The sequence below is a fragment of the Mustelus asterias genome, chromosome 3 (assembly GCF_964213995.1).
Source record: "Mustelus asterias chromosome 3, sMusAst1.hap1.1, whole genome shotgun sequence".
NCBI classification, from domain to species: domain Eukaryota; kingdom Metazoa; phylum Chordata; class Chondrichthyes; order Carcharhiniformes; family Triakidae; genus Mustelus; species Mustelus asterias.
This window is the reverse complement of record NC_135803.1, coordinates 146,989,572-147,012,780: the sequence shown is the minus strand read 5'-3', so window position 1 is coordinate 147,012,780 and position 23,209 is coordinate 146,989,572. Positions and strand designations below refer to the sequence as shown.

At 46.6% G+C, this 23,209-nt stretch overlaps 1 protein-coding gene across 2 annotated transcripts in view; it reads right to left on the bottom strand.

Annotated features, from left to right (window-relative positions):
• mst1rb (macrophage stimulating 1 receptor b) overlaps positions 1 to 23,209 on the bottom strand; it is a 129,879-nt gene that overhangs the window by 69,754 nt on the left and 36,916 nt on the right. Inside the window, exons 3-4 of one of the 2 annotated variants that reach the window (XM_078209893.1) lie at positions 5,891 to 6,007; positions 1,842 to 2,012 (exon numbers count right to left, since the gene is read on the bottom strand). In XM_078209893.1, the coding sequence (XP_078066019.1) occupies positions 1,842 to 2,012; positions 5,891 to 6,007 (288 nt within the window). The remainder of the gene's footprint in view (positions 1 to 1,841; positions 2,013 to 5,890; positions 6,008 to 23,209) is intronic. The other variant, XM_078209894.1, reaches the window with a different exon arrangement.

The following is a 23,209-nucleotide window of genomic DNA, read 5'->3' as shown; positions in this document are numbered from 1 at the left end:
GGCCTTTCTTCAAGTCTGAGCATTGGCAGGGAGTGTCAACAGGCCACTCAACAATGGGTGGCATCACAGCAAATACAATTCGATCATATCCAGCTTGTAAATTCCAGCAGGATTTACAAGTGAGAATCTTAGCTGATCTTTCCTTAATCCTGGGGGATCCAGGCTAACTTCAGCACCCATATTGCTACTCTGACGGAAAGAGAGAAGGAAAGGAGAGAGAGGGGGAAAGAAAGAGAGAAGGAATGGAAAAGAGTGAGAGAAAGGAAGAAGGAGGAAGAAATAGAGAAAGAAAGGAAACGGAAAAGAGGAGAAAAATAAAGAGAAAGAAAGAAAAAGAGGGAAAAAAGAGAACAGAATTAAAAGGAAAAGAGAGAAAGAAATAAAGAAAATGAAAAGAAAGGAAAAGAGGGAAAGAAAGAGAAGGAAAGAAAAAGTAAAAGAACGAGAGAAAGAGAATGAAAGAGAGAAAGAAAGGGAAAGAATGGGCGAATGAAAGAAAAAAAAGGAAATAAAGAGAAAGAGAGAGAAAGAGAAAGGAAAAGCAAGAGAGAGAGAAAGAATAAAAGAGAGAAGGAAGAAGAAATTAAGAGAAAGAGAGAAAGAAAGACTTGTATTTAAGTAACGTTTTTCACACAGTCCCAAAGTGCTTTGCAGCCAGTGAAATGTTAGAGGATTTGCTACAATTTGTGCATCTTCCCCAAACAGCAATTGAATAACTGATTGGATGAATTGTTTTAGTATGGGGTTAAAGGGTAAATACTGAGAATTGGACACTTTGAGAACTCCCTTGCTCTTCTTCAAATAATGCCGTGGGATCTTCTACGTGCACCTGAGAGCAGACAGGACCTGGGTTTAACCCTTGGTCTGCAAAGGTGGCGCCTCTGAGAATCCAGCAGAACTGCACAGAATTGGACCACAATCGAATTGTCACAGCGCAGAAGGAGCGCTTCTCATCAAAACAACTGCCTGGACTGTGTGGCCTCCCCCACCACCAGTCATCCCAAAACACGCCCCAGCCAATGAAACACTGCACTGAGCAGAGATTGTGTGCTCTGTTCTCTGGAGTGGCACTCGGGTTCACCGCCTCTTGACTGAGAGCTGGAACTAACGATTGATATTGATCAGTCAGACCTGTGATATCATCAGGTCTACTCGCTGATTCATAGAATCCATACAGTGCAGAAGGAGGCCATTCGGCCCATCGAGTCTGTTGTCGAGAGAAAGAAAAAAAGGAAAGAAAGAGAGAATGAAAGAAAAAGGAAAAGAGGAAGAAATAAAAAGAATGAGGGAGAGAGAGAAAGAAAGAGGGAAAGAAAGAGAGAACAAAAGAAATAGGAAAAGAAAGAGAAATAAATAAAGAGAATGAGAGAGAGAAAGAAAAAGCAAAAACAAGAGAAAGGAAGAAAGAGAGAACGAAAGAAAAACAAAAGAAAGAGGAAGGAAGAAAAAGGAAAAGAAAGAGAAGGAAAAAAAAGAAAGGAGAAGAAATTGAGAGAAAAAAAAGAAAGACAGACAACAAACCCATCCAGGCCCTATCCCTGTAGTCTCTCGTATTGACCCTGCTAGTCCCCTTGACACTAAGGGGCAATTTAGCAAGGCCGATCAACCTAACCCACACATCTTTGGACTGTGGGAGGAAACCGGAGCACCCGGAGGAAACCCACGCGGACACGGGGAGAACATGCAGACTCCACACAGACAGTGACCCAGGCCAAGAATTGAACCCGGCTCCCTGGCGCTGTGAGATAGCAGTGCTAACCACTGTGCCACCGTGCCGCCATTCATCAACAAAGCCTATTTTTTTAAGAAACTAAAACGGTTGTACATTTTTAGAAACGTACTTCAACAATAACAGGTGTGCAAGTGTCCGGCAACCACTTTTTCCGGCATTCCTGCTGCCGGGTACAAGATCCCTCACACCAGCCACACCTCATGAAGGACGGTGCGATCTGACAGGATTTGCAGGTGAGGAAGTGATGACAGCCTGGTCCATCGATTGGCACTTTGGTCAGCTGAAAGCAAAAAGGGAAATAATCAACAACAAAAACAAAACGTGCCGGAAAATCTCAGCAGGTCCGACAGCATCTGTGGAGAGAGAATAGAGCCAATGTTTCGAGTCTGGATGACCCTTCGTCAGAGGAAGTGAGGGAGAAGGGATGTAGAGAGGCAGAGGATCATCTGGAAGGAATTCCTGAGTATACGGCTTGTAGGCACCCACAGGCATACCCACCAACAGAGGTGCGAAGGGAAGATGAGCATACAAGAGGGCAGAGTTTAGGAACAGCGGGTTTGGTGAGAGGGTTGGCTTGTAGAACTAAGGAGGTTACAGAGATAGGGCAGGGCGCCACACAGGGATTCAAGAATTTCTGTTCGAAACATCAGGGATGACAACAATGTGAGAAGAAGGGTTGGCGGGAGTTATTACAGGTGGAAGAACTCTGGATAAGCTGAGGTCGACAGAGTGTAGAGGATAGGAAGTCAGTCATTGGAATAGCAAAGTGGAGGAAAGGCAAAAGCATGAGAATTTCAGCAGCGAATGGTATGCGATGAGTGATGTAATGGAGGTGAAAATAGACTGCCCTTGTGATGGAGAAAATGAGTCTTTTTCCCTTTGTTCTTGCTCCCCAGCCCCAATTTCCACTACTGGGGACCTGGAGTCACATGTGGACCAGCAGATGGAATTGTACAGCAATCAATGGCAGTTTTCATAGTCACTGTCATAGATTCGTAGAATCCCTACAGTGCAGAAGGAGGCCATTCAGCCCATCAAGTCTGCACCGACTCTCTCACAGAGTCTCTTTACCAAGCCTTCTCCCCCCGCCCTGTCCCTGTAACCCCCACACATTTACCATGGCTAATCCATCTAACCTACACATCTTTGGACGATAATGGAGCAATTTATCATGGCCAATTTATCTAACCTACACATTTCTGGACACTACGGGGCAATTTAACATGGCCAATCCATCTAAACTGCACATCTTTGGCCTATGGAAGGAAACCTGAGCACCCGGAGGAAACCCACGCAGATACAGGGAGAAGGTGCAGACTCCGCACAGTCACCTAAGGCTGAAATTGAATCTGGGTCCCTGGCACTGTGAGACAACAATGCTAACCACTGTGACACCATGCCACTCCTGGTGAGATTTGAACCTATGCCCCCAAAGCATTAATGTAGGCCTCTGGATTACTAGTCCAGTGACATGACTACTACACCACCATTCCCTATAATAGGTTCAGACCTTTAGCTCAGGGATAAATAGGCTGCCTATTTTTATTGAATTCAAATTTCACTATCTGCTATGGTGGGATTTGAACCTGGGTCCCTCGAGCGTTATCCTGAGTCCCTGGATTACTAATCCAATGACAATACCACTACACCACTGCCCCCTGGGATTAAGAATGGGCAACAAATGTTAGCCTCCCTAGTGATGCTGGGAGGCTATCCAGATTCCATGGGTTGGTAAGCATCAACTTAGAATCTATAGAATCTATAGAATCCCTAACGGTGCAGAAAGAGGCCATTTGGCCCATCAAATGCACCGATAACAATCCCACCCAGGCCCTATCCCCGTAACCCCACGCATCTCCCTGGAGATCACATGGTCTGGAATGGGGGGGTGGGGGTAAGTTAATAGGTTGTAATGAACAAAGCATCGTAGCTGTGAGGGACAGCTCGGTGGATAGGATATTGGTATGTAGGTAGGCTGGAAAATTGGGCGGGGATCCTGGATTCAGGATTCAATCCTGGACCGGGGAGCGGCGCGGGCTTGGAGGGCCGAAGGGCCTGTTCCTGTGCTGTATTGTTCTTTGTTCTTTGTTTGTATCTACCCTGTCAATCTCCCTGACACTGAGGGGCATTTTACCATGGTCAGTCAACCTAACCCGCACATCTTTGGACTATGGGAGGAAACCGGAGCACTCGGGGGGGGGCGGGGGGGGGGGGGGGGGGGGGGGGGGGCGGGGGGTGGGGGAACCCTTCAGTTAATGATGTCTCAGGGAGGACTCCGACACCACCTGGTAAGAATTTCATACCAACTTCCATTCCAAGCATTTGGCAGCAGCAACATTTCACAATATTTCAATTGTTTTAGATTTAAGAGATTTTGGAAAAAGTCACTGAAAGGTCACAGCATGTTGTATTACAGATTATTAGCTAATGAATTCCTTCTGTTTTTCCGTGCTCTGTTTTCATCTCAGCTAGCTAGATGAGAAGCAATTCTCTACAACAAGAGGCAGATAATTTGAAACTATAAGCCAAGATGTTTTTTTTAATATATATTCATTCATGGGATGTGGACATCACCAGGGAGGCTAACATTTGTTGCCCATCCTTACTCACAGGAGGCAGTGGTGTAGTGGTATTGTCATTGGATTAGTAATCCAGGGACCCAGGGTAATGCTCTGGGGACCCGGGTTCAAATCCCACCGTGGCAGATGGTGAAATTTGAATGCAATAAAAATCTGGTATTAACAGTCTAATGATGACCAAAAGAGATTGTTGTAAAAATTCATCTGGTTCACTAATGTCCTTTAGGGAGAGAACCCCATCCTACATGTGACTCCAGACCCACAGCAATGTGGTTCAACTCTGAGGTAGAACACCAAGAGCGCAGGCAGAGGCCATTCGACCCATCGTGTCTGCACTGTCCCTCCAATGGGGCATCTCACCCAGGTCCAGTCTCTGCCCTATCCCCATAATCCCACGCATTTACCCCTCTAATCCTTTAATTTGCACATCTTTAGACACCAAGGGGCAATTTAGCACGGCCAATCCACCCTAACCCGCACATCTTTCGGAGTGTGGGAGGAAACCCTCGCAGACACGGGGAGAACGTGACTCCACACAGACAGTGACCCAAGGCCAGAATCGAATCTGAGTCCCTTAGCGCTGTGAGTCTGCAGTGCTAACCACTGTGTCACCGTGCCAGCCATGGTCTAGCAAACCACTCAGTTCAACACAAATTAAGGATGGGCAACAAATGCTGGCCCAGCCACATCCCACAAATGAATTAATTGTTTGTTTAATTGCCCTCGAGAAGGTGGTGGTGAACTGTTTGGCGTAGGTACACCCACAATGCTGTAAATTTTAGGGTGTTGATAGTAAACACGAAATAAACAGCAATATGTTTCCATATACATGGGTGGCACAGCGGCTGGCACTGCTGCCTCACAGTGCCAGGAACACAGGTTCAATTCCTGGCTTGGGTCACTGTCTGTGCGGAGTTTGCACATTCTCCCCGTGTCTGCGTGGGTTTCCTCCGGGTGCTCCGGTTTCTTCCCACAGTCCAAAGATGTGCTGGTCAGGTGGATTGGCCATGCTAAATTGCCCGTTAGTGTCAGGGGGACGAGCTGGGGTAAATACATGGGCTTATGGGGATAGGGCCTGGCTGGAATTGTGGTCGATGCAGACTCGATGGGCCGAATGGCCTTCTTCTGCACTGTAGGGATTCTATGATTCCAAGTCAGGATGGTGTGGGGCTTGGAGGGGAACTGGCAGCTGATGCTATTCCCATGTGTCTATTCAACCCAAAACCAGTTACTTACAGACGATCGAGGTCATTAAATTAATTTCTTGGTCCAGAACACAAATATTAATGGCGTAATGAGATAAAAAGAAAAATACATGTATAAAACAGAAAGAAATAGTACAAGGAAACAACACATTTTAGTTTCTGGTACAGGTTTTTGACTGCAATGTTCTCTATAACAACTGCAATGCAAAACTGCAAGCTTTCTGTAAAAACATACAAGAGCAATCTTGTGTAACGTTTTGAATGTAAAAGAAAAAGTGGTTGGTTATTTTGGTGACATGATTGGTTTTATGATCAATTTGTGACAGCTCCAGTCCACATCGAATAAAGGAAAATTCCCCTTGTTCAATTCTTACCTTTTCTCCTGTAATGAACAGCAAAGAATCATTCGTACGTACAACCTTCCTGGAAACGGGATCTGACTCACTCAAGCTGAAATTTGCGTGTGGTTTAAAGGACCTCTGAATGATCACCTACAAATAGAAAGGAGGTAAAAACATTGAGAGAGTTGGTAAAACTCAGATATCAAAGCCCAGGCTGTTAACAGAAGAGCTTTACAATAACACCCATTCAATCACAGAGTCACCGAATTGTTACAATGCTGTAAATTTCCAGCAATTTAAAGTAAGGTTTATTTATTACTCATGAGTAGGCTTACATTAACATTGCAATGAAGTTACTGTGAAAATCCCCTAGTTGCCACACTCTGGCACCTGTTCGGGTACACGGAGGGAGAATTTAGCACGGCCAATGTATCTAACCAGCACGTCTTTCGGACTATGGGAGGAAACCGGAGCACCCGGAGGAAACCCACGCAGACACATGGAGAATATACAAGCTCCACATAGACAGTTACCCAAGCCGGGAATCGAACCCGGGTCCCTGGCGCTGTGAGGCAGCAGTGCTAACGACATTACACACTAAAAAACAGTGGCACATGAAGGCCAGACCAAATATAAATGGCAGATTTCCTTAGTCAACCAGATGGGCTTTTACAACAGTCAGCACAGAAGGAGGCCATTCGGGTCATCATGTCTGTGCCTGCTCTCCAGATGAACAATGCACCTGGTGCCACCCCCTGCTTCCTGTCTTCTCCCCATAATCCTACACATTATTCCTTTTCACACACTGATCCAATTCCCTTTTAGAAGCCTCGATTGAACCTGCCTCCACCATGCTTTCAAGCAATACACCCCAGAGCCTAACCACTTGCCGTGTGAAAAAGGTTTCCCTCATGTCGCCATTGCTTCTTTTACCAATCATCTTAAATCTGCGCCCATTTATTCTCCATTCTTCCGTCAGTAGGAAAAGATTTTTCCTATCTGCCCTTTTTAATGCCTCTATCAAATCTCCTCTCAACTTTCTCTTTTCCAAGGAGAGCAGTCCCAACTTCTCCGATCTGCCTTCGTAACTAAAGTTCCTCATCCCAGGAACCATTCTCGTGAATGGTTTCTGCAGCCTTCAAATCCTTCCTAAATTGTGGCAACCAGAATCGGGCACAATACTTCAGCTGAGGCAGACCAATGTTTAATGCAGGTTTAAAATAACTTTCCTTACTCTTATACTCTACACCCCTATTGATAAAACCCAGGGTACAGTAAGCATTTAAGTTGTTTTTTTAATCATGACAAAGGTCTCCCTCACTTCCAGGTGCAAATTCTGAACACATTCAGTATTTCAAGTACTGACTGACAATCCAGTTTTGGGTGAGATTTATCTTCCTTAAGAACCACTGTTGTACAATTTTCTAAAGTTCAAATTTTTATTCTTTCGTGGGTTGTGGGCATCAAAAGGTCAGTATTCATTACTCAAGGGCGGCATGGTGGGCACAGTGGTTAGCATCGGTGCCTCACAGCGCCAGAGACCCGGTTTCGATTCTCAGCTTGGGTCACTGTCTGTGTGGAGTCTGCACATTCTCCCCGTGTCTGCATGGGTTTCCTCCGGGTGCTCCAGTATCCTCCTACAGTCCGAAAGACGTGCTGGTTATGTGCATTGGCCATGCTAAATTCTCCCTCAGTGTACCCGAACAGGCGCTGGAGTGTGGCGACTAGGGAATTTTCACAGTAACTTCATTGCAGTGTGAATGTAAGCCTACTTGTGACATTAATAAATAAACTTAAAATCCTAATTGCCCTTGAACTGAGTGTCTTGTTAGGCCAATGCCTGTGGGTCTTTTTTTTAAATTAATTTGTGGGACATGGGTGTCACTGGCTGGCCAGCATTTATTGCCCATCCCTAGTTGCCCTTGAACTGAGTGGCTTGCTAGGCCAAGGGCAGTTGAGAGTCAACCACATTGCTGTGGCTCTGGAGTTACATGTAGGCCAGACCAGGCAAGGACAGCAGATTTCCTTCCCTAAAGGACATTAGTGAACCAGATGGGTTTTTCCGACAATTGACAATGGTTTCATGGTCATCAGTAGATTCCTAATTCCAGATATTTTTTATTGAATTCAAATTCCACCATCTGCCATAGCGAGATTTGAACCCGGATCTCCAGAACTTTAACTGAGTTGGAGACACAAGTCGACCAGAAAGATAAGGATGGCAGATTTCCTTCCTTAAGTGAATCAGATGGATTTTTTACAACAATCCCCATTACTGGGAATAGCTTTTAATTCCATATTTATTAATTGAATTTAAATTCTACCAGCTGCCGTGGTGGGAATTGAACCCATGGTGGCAAGAACATTAGCCTGGGTCTCTGGATTACTAGTCCAGTAACATTACCACTACCTCCCTCGTGTAAATTGAATTGGAGCTGTATGACCAGATGGAACTATTATTGCTAATCTTAGCAAACATTGCTAGTTTCGCCAGTAACAGATTATTACAATTGAAAGATCCTTGGTTTTTAAGGTTTGTAGTTTGTCACCAATGCATCAACTTGTGACTAAAATGGGGATTTATAGTTCAGCATTTCTCTTTCCTGAGGTAACCACTATCATATTGTGGGCTCAGAGATATGTTTTTCTATCCTTTCAAGGATGTCGACATCGCTGGCCAGGCCACCATTTGTTGGCCCTCCCTCGTTCCCCCTGAACAGTGTAGCTTGCTAGGTCACAAGAGTCAACCACATTGCTGTGTGTCTGGAGTCACATGTAGGCCAGACCGGGTAAGAACAGCAGATTGCCTTCCCTGAAGAACATTAGTGAACCAGATGGGTTTTTATGACAATCAATGATAGTTTCATGTCCACCATTACAGAGACTTTAAACTACACCATCTGCCATAAATTCACAAGTCCAAAGATGTGCAAGTTAGGTGGAATTGGCCATGCTAAATTGCCCCTTAGTCTCCCTACACCAGCTCCCAGAGACCAGGAAAAAGCCCTAGCTTCTGTCGGGAAAAAGATACTAAAGTCTGAGGTCACGTCCCAACCGACTCAAGAACAGCTTCTTCCCTGCTACCATCAGATTTTGCTTTGTCTGTATCACGCACAAGAAACAATACTTTTCACTGTATACTAATACATGTGACAATAATAAATCAAATCAAATCAGGATGTTGGGGATTAACGGGGTAAATACATGGGATGACAGGGATAGGGCCTGGGTAGGATGTTCTGTTGGAGGGTCAGTGCAGACTCGATGGGCCAAATGGCCTCCTTCTGCACTATAGAGATTCTACGAAGTGTGTTGGAATATTTTAGGAAATCAAAGGTACCAATCTAGTGAACAATGATTTGCATTATAGGGGAGCGGATGGCCTAGTGGTATTATCGCTAGATTATTAATCCAGAAACTCAGCTAATGTTCTGGGGACCCAGGTTCGAATCCTGCCACGGCAGATGGTGGAATTTGAATTCAATCAAAAATATCTGAAATTAAGAATCTACTGATGACCATGAAACCATTGTCGATTGTCAGAAAAACCCATCTGTTTCACTAATGTCCTTTAAGGAAGGAAATCTGCTGTCCTTACCTGGTCTGACCTACATGTGACTCCAGAGCCACAGCAATGTGGTTGACTCTCAACTGACCTCGGGCAACTAGGAATGGGCAAAAAATGCTGACCCAGCCAGCGACGCCCACGTGTCATGAATGAATAAAGAAAACAATTTGCCGACCTCAATGCACTTCAAAACTGATTCAGAGTTTGATATTAAAGTTAAAAAGTAAAGTTTATTAGTTACAAGCACCCGGAGGAAACCCACACAGCCACAGGGAGAACATGCAAACTCCACACAGACAGTGACCCAAACCGAGAAGCGAACCCAGGTCCCTGGCGCTGTGAGGCAGCAGTGCTAGCCACTGTGCCGTCTTTTGAGGGATTTCAATCATCCTACTTTTCGCAAACATGTTTTCTCTGTAAGCCTGACGGCTGTACTTTCAATATTATGCTTGGAACAAGGTGGTGAATTCCCCTCCAAACATAAATTCCCCTGGACCCAAAGGAATTGAAGACGGGACGGCGGGGTGGGGATCCGGGGGGGAACATCATCGTCAGAAGCAAATCTGCTGACCATTTGTTTCCTTGTGCTAAACCCCAGGAAACAGATCGGGAAGACAATGCTCCTTTTTGCAGCAAATTGTCCGACAAGCAGGAGTACCTCAGGAAATGCTTCTTTTTACCAGTACACTGACCTCAGCAAAAGAGAAAAGGCCGCCTTAATCCCGGGTAAAACTGATTCACAGCAGGCGACACTAAAGGTACTCACTGTACGTCACTCAGTTCCTGCGGAGTAAACAAACTCTTTGGCGCCAAACCTCCAATCCCTTCAGGAATTTAGGCAGAAATTTCAACGTGGAATTTGAAATAAGAGATCCGGTTCAAAAAGTTTCTTACATGCCATCTGAATAGTTTCCAAAAGGCAGATTCTTGACAAATAGCAGACCTAACACAAGTCACACGGTTCATAGAATCATGGAGTGTATGACACGGAGACAGGCCCTTCGGCCCAAACCGGTCCATGCTGACCAAAAAAGCCCATCGAAGCCAACCCCATTTGCCTGCATTTGGCCCATATCCCTCTAAATCTTTCCTATCCGGGTATCTGTCCAAATGCCTTTTAAATGTTGTCAATGTCCCTGCCTCAACCGCTTCCTCCAACAGCTCATTCCACATACATACCACCCTCTGTGTAAAAAAAAAAAATCACTCCTCGGGTTCCCGTTAATTCTTTCCCCTCTTAACTTAAACCTATGCCCTCTAGTTCCCGATTCCCCAATCCTGGGAAAAAGAGTGCATTCATCCTATCCTTTTACAGATGCACCATACAAAGCATTCTTTCTGGTTGTATCACAACTCGGTATGGTTCCTGCTCTGCCCAAGACGGCAAAAGATTGTGAATGTAGCCCAATCCATCAGGCAAACCAGCCTCCCATCCATTGATTCTGTCTACACTTCCCGCTGCCTCGGCAAAGCAGCCAGCATAATTAAGGACCCCACGCACCCCGGACATTCTCTCTTCCACCTTCTTCCGTCGGGAAAAAGATACAAAAGTCTGAGGTCAGGTAACCAACCGACTCAAGAACGGCTTCATTCCCTGAATGGACCTACCTTGCATTGAGTTGATCTTTCTCTAGCTATGACTGTAACACTACATTCTGCACTCTCCCGTTTCCTTCTCTATGAACGGTATGCTTTGTCTGTATAACACGCAAGAAATACTTTTCACTGTATGCTAATACATTTGACAATAATAAATCAAATCAAATCAAATCTATCCATACCTCTCATGACCTTATACACCTCCATAAAATCACCCCTCAGTCTCCTATGTTCCAGAGGAATAAGTCCTAGCCTGTCCAATCTATCCCTGTAACTCAGTCCCTTGCGTCCTGGCATCATCCTTGTAAATCTCTTCTACACTCTCTCCAGTTTAATAACATCTTTCTTATAGCAAGGCGACCAAAACTCAACACAGTACTCCAGGTGCGGCCTCACCATTGGTGATACAGAAAACGTGATCAGGGTGTAATTGAGACAGAAAAATCAAAAGAAATTTGCCCCAGCAAGAACGTTATCAATCGCACGATGACAAGTTGAAGCAACAGCACATGATTGCTGAATGCAAGCTCACCAAATATTTGTTTTGTTGCAATTTCTTTTAGCACAGAGAGTTTACAAATTCACCGGGTACCACAATAGGTCCACCACAGGAAGAATTAATTCTCTTCAAAATGACCGCATAATACACTGGTATCTCAACCCTGAAAAGTGTGAGGCGATATACTTTGGAAGGAGTAATTTGACAAAGAAGTACTCAATGAATGGTAGGACACAAGGAAGTTCTGTGGAACAAAGGGACCTTGGTGTGTTTTTCCACAGATCTCTGAAGACGGAAGGGCATATTAGTAGGGTGGTGAAAAAGTCATATGGGACACTTGCCTTTGTCAATCGAGGCATAGATTACAAAGGCAGGGAAGTCATGTTGGAGTTGTATCGAACTTTGGTGAGGCCACAGGTAGAGCACTGTGTGCAGTTCCGGTTGCCACATTATCGGAAGGATGTGATTGCACTGGAGGGGGTGCAGAGGAGATTCACCACGTTGCTGCCTGGGATGGAACATTTAAGTTATGAAGAGAGGCTGCATAGGCTTGGGTTGTTTTCATTGGAGCAGAGAAAAATGAGGGGCGACCTGATCGAGGTGTACAAGATCATGCGAGACATGGACACAGTGGATAGGGAGCAGCTGTTCCTCTTAGTTGAAAGGTCAGTCACAAGGGGACATAGATTCAAGGTGAGGGGCAGAATGTTTTGGGGGGAATGTGAGGAAAAACGTTTTTACCCAGAGGGTGGTGACAGTCTGGAATGCGCTGCCTGGAAGGGTGGTAGAGGCGGGTTTCCTCACAATCTTTAAAAAGCATCTGGATGACCATTTGGCACATCGTAACATTTAGGGCTATGGGCCAAGTGCTGGCAGATGGGACTAAGTGGGAGTTCAGGTGTTCCTAATTTGTCGATGCAGATGCGATGAGCTGAAGGGCCTCGTCTGTACTGTATGATTCTATGATCGTACGGTTTAATTTATTTCCAATTGGGGACTAAACTGGAACCAAATACATCTGGTTCTACCTTTATCTAACTCTACTTTCGACAGTGCCCTGGCAGTACTTGGATCAAAATGGAATGCCAAATATTTTACCGTACTGGTACCAGAATGGAGCAAATCTTTTTATTCATTCGTGGGATGTGGGTGTCGCTGGCTGGGCCAGCATTCATTGCCAATCCCTAGGTGCCCTTGAGAAGGTGGTGGTGAGCTGCCTTCTTGAATCGCTGCAGTCCACAAGCTGTGGGTTGACCCACAATGCCGTTAGGGAGGGAATTCCAGGATTTTGACCCAGCGATTGCAAAGGAACAGGTCAGGATGGTGAGTGGCTTGGAGAGGAACTTGCAGGTGGTGGTGTTCCCATGTATCTGCTGCCTTGTCCTTCTAGATGGAAGTGGCCATGGGTTTGGAAGGTGCTGTCTAAGGATCTTTGGTGAATTGCTGCAGTGCATCTTGTAGATAGTACACACTGCTGCTACTGAGCGTCGGTGGTGGAGGGAGTGGATGTTTGTGGATGTGGTGCCAATCAAGCGGGGCTGCTTTGCCCTGGATGGTTCTGCACTTGAAACATGAAGTAGTACAGGCTGGAACATGAAGCTCACTAACTTTGACATGATGGAATTAGAATGTGAAGCAGCTTCCAATCAGGAGTCAGCTCCACATTCCCAGGGGTCAATCCCATGCATGACTCATTATTGTGTTGCGCTGTCCTATCCCATTGGTCTCAACTTCCCAGCCCCCAGAACTGCCTCTCATTTCCCCGCTACGAGTTCAGTGCTGACACCCTCAATTTCCACCGTAAGACGCTTCGCCAATTACCCAGGTGCTGGCAGCATTTTTGACAAGCCATAACACAGCTGCCCATCATCTCGCCAAGGATACAAAAAGAATTCATGTCCTCAGGGCAGCAAGCACTTTATTACAGTGTGTGTAATCGCATTTACTCCTCGTTGGTAACGGCTTTCTTAGAGGCACAGATTGCCCCATCATCAGCATTTTCCATTTATGGACAAAAAATCCATTTCAGGTTGGAAAAGGGTGTCTTTGTTGGATACACCTTTGCTAATCATAGAATCCTTATGTGGTGAACCATTGTTGGTTACCACCAGGAGTGCTGAGCCATGGTTTGGCCAGCACTATGAGTCTGTAGATATGTTACTGTTGGGGTTAGGGTTGGGCTGTTCTACCTGTTAATATAGTCCTATGGTACACTCCAGTTGGCTCCGCCTTCCGGGAGAGGTATAAAGGTCACTGCTCTGCCTGGTGACCCTTTAGTCTGGGATTGTATATTGAATATAGTAGCTCCGTTATTGTTGGTAATAAAAGCCTTTATTTCCCGGGTACATCCAGCCTCCCGTGTGATTTATCGTGCATCACCTTACAGTGCAAAAAGAGGACATTCAGCCCATCAAGTATGCACCGATTCACTAACAGAGCTTCTTATCTCGGCCTTGTTCTTGTAACCCCACATATTGGGACACTCAAGGGCAAGTTAGCACGGCCAAACCACCTGACCTGCAGATCTTTCAGATTGTGGGAGGAAACCAGAGCACCCGGAGGAAACCCACGCAGACATGGAAAACTGCACACAGTTACCCAAGGCCGGAATTGAACCCGGGTCCCTGGCGCTGTGAGGCAGCGGTGCCAACCACTGTGCCACCGTGGCTGAAATGACCAACACTCGAGAGCCAGGTTCTGCCACAAGTGGCGCACATGAGGTTACACTAACTGACCCTTCAATAATGTTGTCCTTCAGAGGGCCCAGTTGGCCAGTTGCTGGTTTCCTGCCATTGCCTCAGTCCTTCCCACGAGCTAACCTCCAAGCCCTGATTCTTCCCACGACTGCTTTTCACTTCAGCCGTGGCAGCACCCGCTAACTCTGCTTTCTTGCTGTCTCTTAGCTTGTTTTGTATTTGCCTGCAGATTCCCCACCACCAGCTTGTCAAACCAGACAAACCAATTCAATACCTCTTCAATCATCCTTCCCCTGCCAACCAGCCTCCGAAAATTATTTGCACCAGTTGTAAGGCAGAGTAATCCGCTCAGCGGCATCCTGGCAGCTGCGTCCCAACAGAGAACTCATCATAGAATCATCGGAACCCTACAGTGCAGAAGGAGGTCATTCAACCCATCGAGCCTGCACCAACAACATTCCCACCCAGGCCCCATCCCCATAACCCCATATACTTACACACTTAATTCCCCTGACACTAAGGGACAATTTAGCATGGCCAATCAACCTAACCTGCACATCATTGGATTGTGGGAGGAAACCGGAGCACCCGGAGGAAACCCATGCAGACATGAGGAGAATGTGCAGACTCCACACAGACAGTGACTCGAGGCTGGAATTAAACACGGGTCCTGGCGTTGTGAGGCAGCAGTGCTAACCACTGTGCCACCATGCCGCTCAAGTGGGAGGGAAGGCACCGAACACATCGAGAGGTTTTGACTCAGAGGAGAAGCCAGGACATCGGAGGGAGAGCACAAACCTCCAAATCTACCCATCCACCCATCCCTGCAGCACCTCCATCCCTTCACATGACAGGGTTGGCAGATTGGCCTCATCAGTGATCTCAGGACCCATCGACTCCAAGGGGAGGCAACTCATTCTCAATCCCAAGGGACTGCCGAAGAAGAAAGGGGAGTTTTTTATTCAATACAGCCAAACTTCCCAAAGTACAAAGTGAAGTTGGATTCTGGTAGATAAAGAAAGCAAATATATAACCGCCCCACCCCACCCCCTTTGATGCAGCCTGAAAAGAACTTCCTTTCCTTCATGTGTGGAGGCACGGTGGCACAGTGGTTAGCACTGCTGCCTCACACTGCCAGGGACACGGGTTCGATTCCCAGCTTGGGTCACTGTCTGTGTGGGGTTTGCACATCCTCCCCGTGTCTGCGTGGGTTTACTCCGGGTGCTCCGGTTTCCTCCCACAGTCCAAAGATGTGCGGGTTAGGTTGATTGGCCACGCTAAATTGTCCCTTAGTGTCAGGGAGATTTGCAGGGTAAATATGTGGGGTTACGGGAATAGGGCCTGGGTGGGATTGTGGTCAGTGCAGCCTCGATGGGCCGAATAGCCTCCTTCTGCACTGTAGGGATTCTATGATTTTCGCCAAGGCAGATGGAACCAATTGCTCTCCCGACAGCATTACATCAATGCCGGATAAAATAGCAGAAATAGTTCATGCGGATAAACCTATGGATTCCCTGGGTGACAGCGGTCTCGGAGTTTCAGTTCTCATAAGGCCCCCCCCCCCCCCCCCCACACAAGTAAAGATCAGACCCCCCACCCCCGCTAAAGAATTCTCCCCAATCCACCCTTGTCCAGCGGCATTTTACTCAAACCCAGAAACAAACAAAACACACATTCCTGGAGCAACAAGTGAGTTTTCAACTGAGTTGCCCAAAAATTGTTAAAATCAGGCCGATTGCTTCTGGTGCAGTTGTAACTAATGCAGTTTCACGCAGTGTCACACAGCGACACACAGGGCGGAATTTTACTGGTACGTCTGCCCGAGGTTCGTACAAACCGGCCCGAGGTCAGTGGAGAATGCCATTCCCCGAGCTTCGCCCGCCTCTGAAATCAGGGTGGGCGTGTCGGTAAAATTCCTGCCACAGTGTCAATTTTCCTACCTGGCTATTTTGAGCCAATCCTAACTCTTTTAGTTCACTTTCTGAAGGGTGAATCACTGTTACATACGTACAAACATAGGAATTACGGTCAGGAGAAGGCCACCCAGTCCCTTGGGCCTGCTCCACCATTCAATAAGATCACTGCTGGTCCGATTGTAATCTCAACTCTACATTCTCACCTTTCAACCCTTTTCTTCCAAGAATCTATTAGCTCTAACCTAAAACTATTCAAAGATTCTGCTTCCACTGCTTTTGGAGAAAGAGCGTACTCACAACCGCCTGAGAGGAAACATTTCCCATCCCTCTGTCCTAAATGGGTGATCCGTTATCTTTACACAGCTAAAGTTTATTTACCAGTGTCACAAGTAGGCTTACAATAACACTGCAATGAAGTTACTGTGAAAATCCTCTAGTCACCACACTCCGGTGCTTGTTCGGGTACACTGAGGGAGAATTTAGCACGGCCAATGCACCCTAACCAGCACGTCTTTCGGACTGTGGGAGGAAACCGGAGCACCCGGAGGAAACCCACGCAGACACGGGGAGAACATGCAGACTCCGCAGAGACAGTGACCCAAGCTGGGAATCAAACCCGGGTCCCTGGCACTGTGAGGCAGCAGTGCTAACCACTGGGCCACTATGTGTGACCCTGAGTTCTAGAATCTCCCACATCCTCTCCACATTCACACTGTCAAGACCCCCTCAGGATCATATATGATTCAATCAAGTGGCCTTTTACTCTTCTAAACTCCAACGGATATTAGCCCAGGCTGTCTAATCTTTCCTCACAAGACAAATCGTCCATTCCAGGGATTAGTCTGGTAAACCTTCCCCAAAATGGTTCCAATTCATTTACATCCCCCCCCCAAATAAGGAGAACATTTTTCCTCTTCATTACAAACAGATGGCCAAATCCCCAAGTGAGGCCCAAATGGACAAGGTTACAGTTCACATGACTAAACTGTACTAAAAGCAACAAATCTGTATGTAATGTTGTCGATTAATCACGACAGAATCAGATTCCTCTGCACCTCCAAGGATTACCACAGCCTGCCTGATCATCATTGAAAAAAACATTTATTTCTCAGTTTACTTATTTATTAGTGTCACAAGTAGGCTTACATTAACACTGCAATGAAGCTACTGTGAAAATCCCCGAGTCTCCACACTCTGGCACCTGTTCATGTACACTTGAGGGAGAATTTAGCACGGCCAATGCACCTAACCAGCACGTCTTTCGGACTGTGGGAGGAAACCGGAGCACCCAGAGGAAACCCAGGCAGACACAGGGAGAACGTACAGACTCTTCCACCTTCTTCCGTCGGGAAAAAGATACAAAAGTCTGAGGTCACGTACCAACCGACTCAAGAACAGCTTCTTCCCTGCTGCTGTCAGACTTTTGAATGGACCTACCTCGCACTAAGTTGATCTTTCTCTACACCCTAGCTATGACTGTAACACTACATTCTGCACCCTCTCCTTTCCTTCTCTATGTACGGTATGCTTTGTCTGTATAGCGCGCAAGAAACAATACTTTTCACTGTATACTAATACATGTGATATTAATAAACCAAATGAAATCAAAGACAGTGACCCAAGCCAGGAGTCGAACCTGGGTCCCTGGCACTGAGAGGCAGCAGCGCTGATCACTGTGCCACCGTGCTGCTATGCAATGAAATTTAAAATAAATGTTGTCTCTGCAGTAATCGGTGCTGCTTTGCTATTTAAACCTCACCTTTTCCTTCCTCTTTTTGTTTTAATTTTTCCTTTGCCATTTACCATGGACAGAAAAACAGTAACAGACATTGCCATCACCCCATATTGCAGCACAGTAGGGTTGTGAGACATAGGTATATGATAGCAAATAGAACCTGTCTGACTGCACTGGTGCTTTCATTGTTTTGAGTTCTGAATTGCAAAGAGCTGATGACACCATCCCACAGCTCTAATTATAGCAAAATGACATGGGGATGATTTGAACGTACAGTAAGGTCACACATCATTTACAGAGCCCGCATCCCACTCTGCGTTGTTCTGACACTCACCGGTGTGACCGACCTCGGACCCCTGTGTTCCAATTTCACCACCACCACCCTCCTTCCCCACCCCACCCCTTTATCAATTCTCCCAACTTGTTTTCCAGTCTTACACAGGTTACGAATATACACATTGATACAAAGCGTATAGGGAGCAGGTCTGCAGGGCAACGTCAAGAAGGATAATGATGAGTTGAGGGGAGAATCTGGCAGGAAGGCTGAGTCAGAGAATTTGGAACAACAGTGACCTGACTGAAAACAGGTCACTGTAGATTAGATTAGAGGGACACTGTAGTGTAGATTAGAGGGGCTTTAGATTGGTTTCACTGGTCGGCGCAACATCGAGGGCCGAAGGGCCTGTACTGCGCTGTAATGTTCTATGTCTAACACCAAACTGCAAAATCTACCAAGCCTGTGGCCTCAATCCACGGCTCTGCAATGGTGAGACCTGGACAACATGCTCTCAGCAGGAGAAAATGCTGAACTATCTCCACCTTCGTTATCTCAGATATATCGTCAGCATCTCTTGTCAGGTCAAGGTCACCAACTCAGAGCTCCAGAACTGTGCTAATTCCATCAGGGAGGGTGACACAGTGGCACAGTGGTTAGCACTGCTGCCTCACTGTGCCAGGGACCCGGGTTCGATTCCCGGCTTGGGTCGCTATCTGTGCGGAATCTGCATGTTCTCCCCACGTGGGTTTCCTCCGGGTGCTCCAGTTTCCTCCCACAGTCCAAAGATATGCAGGTTAGATGGATTGGCCATGCTAAATTGCCCCCAAGTGTCAGGGGGACTAGCTAGGGTAAATACATGGGGTTATGGAAATAGGGCCTGGGTGGGATTGCGGACAGCGCAGACTTGATGGGCCGAACTCTGCACTGTAGGATTTCATGATTCGATAATCACCATTGTGGTAACATAAACAGGGCCTAGTTTTTAAGGCTGATAAAATTGGATATCCTAAATTAAAGAATTGGGCATATTGAAATTAAACACAGTCAAACCTCAGGCAGGCCAATTATACAAATACACAGACGTGTCTGTGCCTGACCCATCAACCACCCATCAAAGGTCGTTTGCACTCTACTGAGACTTAGCAGGAGATCATGGCACCTCATTGAAATGCATCGGTCTATTGTTAGAAGCCCAGATCGGGCCAGACTTTCTGTCACCAAGAGTTCCTGTAGATACCTCATCTGATAACAAGTTCAACAACATGGAGATGGACACCTGGGGGGGCGGACCCTGGTGTCCTGTAAGGCAGAAATCAAGAAACCCACTGGGTATTGGAACCCCCTCCTGGGACCTCATTGGCCGGAAGCCAGAGAGGTTTCTGGAAAGGCAAGCAGGCTGGGGGATAAAGGGACACACTTCAAGTCACACAGGAGCGAAGACTCGACGAAGGAGGCGGCCTTACCCATTCGGAAGACTAACCGAAGAAGGAAGGAAGGAAGAAGCTGCCATCGAGACTCACCTTCGTGACGATGGACCAGAGGGACTCAGAGAATCGGGTCTGCAGTTCAACCAAACCATCTTTACGGGTAGTATACTTGAATCTGCTGGGATATCCTCTTGTTTTATGTGGGTAATTTAAGGGTTAATAGTGTTATTATTAATAAACTTGTTGAACCTTTACTTGTGTTTGTCCTTTGTCCATCTTGCAAATAAGGACACCGGGGTAAAACCTTGGAGTAAGTAAACTGGTTGAAAGTATCTGAGAATTGGCAGGTACAACACCATACTCTCATTACTAAGGCAATGATATCTGCACTTGCTTGGTCACACCCATTGGATGGACGGTGGATTGGATGGAAGATGGTCATTAACCCAAAGACCTGTGCGGTGAATTGGCCACTGGGCCGTGACCTCCAGGGTGTCCATACCTCCACAAGATGGACACCTACAAACAAGGTATGAAGAAGGTGGATATTGATACGGACAACTAGGAGGTAGTCACTGACAGTCGTGACCTCTGAGGGTTGACCGTTTGGAAGGGCAATGGAAGGGGTGAGCAGAAATGAAAAGTTCAGCTGGATGAGAAGAGGGTCCAGGGAAAACAGAGGCCAGTGATTCGCGCACCTTTTCAGCCCAGAGTCGTCCACTGCAGTAAATGTGGCAGAGACTGCCGTGCCAGAGAGCGGCTCCTGAATTCAGTTCCAAAGTCTTACAACCCTCTGAGAGGAAAGAGTTTTCCTCATCCGAAACTGGAGACCTTTTATTTCTGAACAGTACTGGATTCTCCCACAAGAGGAAACATCCACCCTGTCAAGGCCCCTCGGGATCTTTCAATAAGTCATCTCTTACTCTCCTAAACTCTGGCGGATACAAGCCTAGCCTGTCCACTCTTCCCTCACAAGGCAACCCACCCATCCCAGGTATTAGTCCAATAAACCTTCATAGAAATCATAGAAACCCTACAGTACAGAAAGAGGCCATTCGGCCCATCGAGTCTGCACCGACCACAATCCCACCCACGCCCTACCCCCATATCCCTCCATATTTTACCCACTAATCCCTCTAACCTACGCATCTCAGGACACGAAGGGGCAATTTTAGCATGGCCAATCAACCTAACCCGCACATCTTTGAACTGTGGGAGGAAACCGGAGCACCCGGAGGAAACCCACGCGGACACGAGGAGAATGTGCAAACTCCACACAGACGGTGACCCAAGCCGGGAATCGAACCCAGGTCCCTGGAGCTGTGAAGCAGCAGTGCTAACCACTGTGCTACCGTGCCACCCTTCTCTGAACTGTTCGACGCAGAGTTGACCATCACGACGCAAGCCATCATCTTACGTAGCAGAGGGCTGTCACAAAGACAGGAGAATCATTTGTGTATACAGCTTCACTTGAACAGAATCGGGGACGGGTGGGGAGGAGAGAGACGGGGAGGGGGTGAGGTGGCGGGGGGGGTGGGGAGGGGTGGTGGCGGAGAACCAACAGACTCCATAGAACAACTTCAACAGCTTTGTGAGGCAATTGCAGTTACAAGAAGCAAATGTCCTAATGTATGCTTTCAAAACCCTCGGCAAGAGTGATCCAAAATTCACTGAGCTCCAACAAGATATTGAATGAGGATTCCATCGAATGAAGAGTTTAATTTAAGAAAACCAGACGGATAAATTGTCCTCAATGAGTCAGGGTGCTTCATATCATTACAGACTTGGGAAGGAATCAGAAAACCTAAGTAGAATTTCCTGTATTGGGAACGGCTTAATCCCCGAGAGTAAAGCGATGCTTATTGTTCTGCTTGAAGGACTAAATCGGCAAACTCCCACGCTGAGAGCAAACATGGGAAACCACTTCACACTCAATTCAGGCAATGTCCACAAAAACCACCAGCACTTTGCAATGTCAAAACTTTCCATTATCTAATCAGTAACAATGAGAGCACTGTTATGACACTGGAGCAGCAACCTACACAGCGTGACTTTGGAACCCAAGGGAGCAAATTAAAGTTTTTTTATTTATTAGTGTCACAAATAGGTTTACATTAACACTGCAATGAAGTTACTGTGAAAATCCCCTAGCCGCCACACTCCAGCACCTGTTCGGGTACACTGAGGGAGAATTCAACATGGCCAATGCACCTAACCAGCACGTCTTTTGGACCGAGAGAGGAAACCGGAGCATCCGGAGGAAACCCACACAGACACAGAAGAACATGCAAACTCCACACAAACAGTGACCCAAGCCAGGAATCGAACCAGGGTCCTTGGCACTGTGAGGCAGCAGTGCTAACCAGTGTGTCACTGTGAATATGATGTGGAGATGCCAGCGTTGGACTGGGGTAAGCACAGTAAGAAGTCTCACAACACCAGGTTAAAGTCCAACAGGTTTATTTGGTAGCACAAATAATAATCTCAGGCGCCTTCAACATGTCATCGATGAAGACGGACATCTCGCCAAGGCCATCCCCACACCCCCACTTCTTGCCTTCAAACAACCGCACAACCTCAAATAGACCATTGTCCGCAGCAAACTACCCAGCCTTCAGGAGAACAGTGACCACGACACCACACAACCCTGCCACAGCAACCTCTGCAAGACGTGCTGGATCATCGACACGGATGTCATCATCTCACGTGAGAACACCATCTACCAGGTACACGGTACATACTCTTGCAACTCGGCCAACGTTGTCTACCTGATAAGCTGCAGGAAAGGATGTCCCGAGGCATGGTACATTGGGGAGACCATGCAGACGCTACGACAACAGATGAATGAACACCGCTCGACAATCACCAGGCAAGAGTGTTCTCTTCTTGTTGGGGAACACTTCAGCGGTCACGGGCATTCAGCCTCTGATCTTTGTGTAAGCGTTCTCCAAGGCGGCCTTCACGACACACGACAACGCAGAATCGCTGAGCAGAAACTGATAGCCATGTTCCACACACATGAGGACAGCCTCAACCGGGATCTTGGGTTCATGTCACACTATCTGTAACCCCCACGACTTGCCTAGGCTTGCAAAATCTCACTAACTGTCCTGACTGGAGACAATACACACCTCTTTAATCTGCGCTTAACCATCTCTCCACTCACATTGTCTGTACCTTTAAGACTGGATTACCTGTAAAGACTCGCATTCCAACCATTATCTTGTAAATTGAGTTTGTCTTTATATGTCCTGTTTGTGAACACAACTCCCACTCACCTGATGAAGGGACAATGCTCCAAAAGCTTGTGGCTTGTGCTACCAAATAAACCTGTCGGACTTTAACCTGGTGTTGTGAGACCACTCACTGTGAATAACCATGGACTATCAGACAGTTCGAAAGATGGCTTAACAAACAGAGATTTTTAAAATCACTTATATCGCACCTTTCATGATATCAGGATGTCTTGGAGCACTTTTAGACCCAACTGTTGTAATGTAGAAAATTCAGCAACAAACTATTTTCTCAAAATAGTGGCAATGATTCTGTGTGTTCTGAGGAGGCCTTGATTTAACGCCTCATTAAAAAGAAGGCACCTCTGACAGTGCAGCTTGTCCTCAGTACTGCACTGAAGA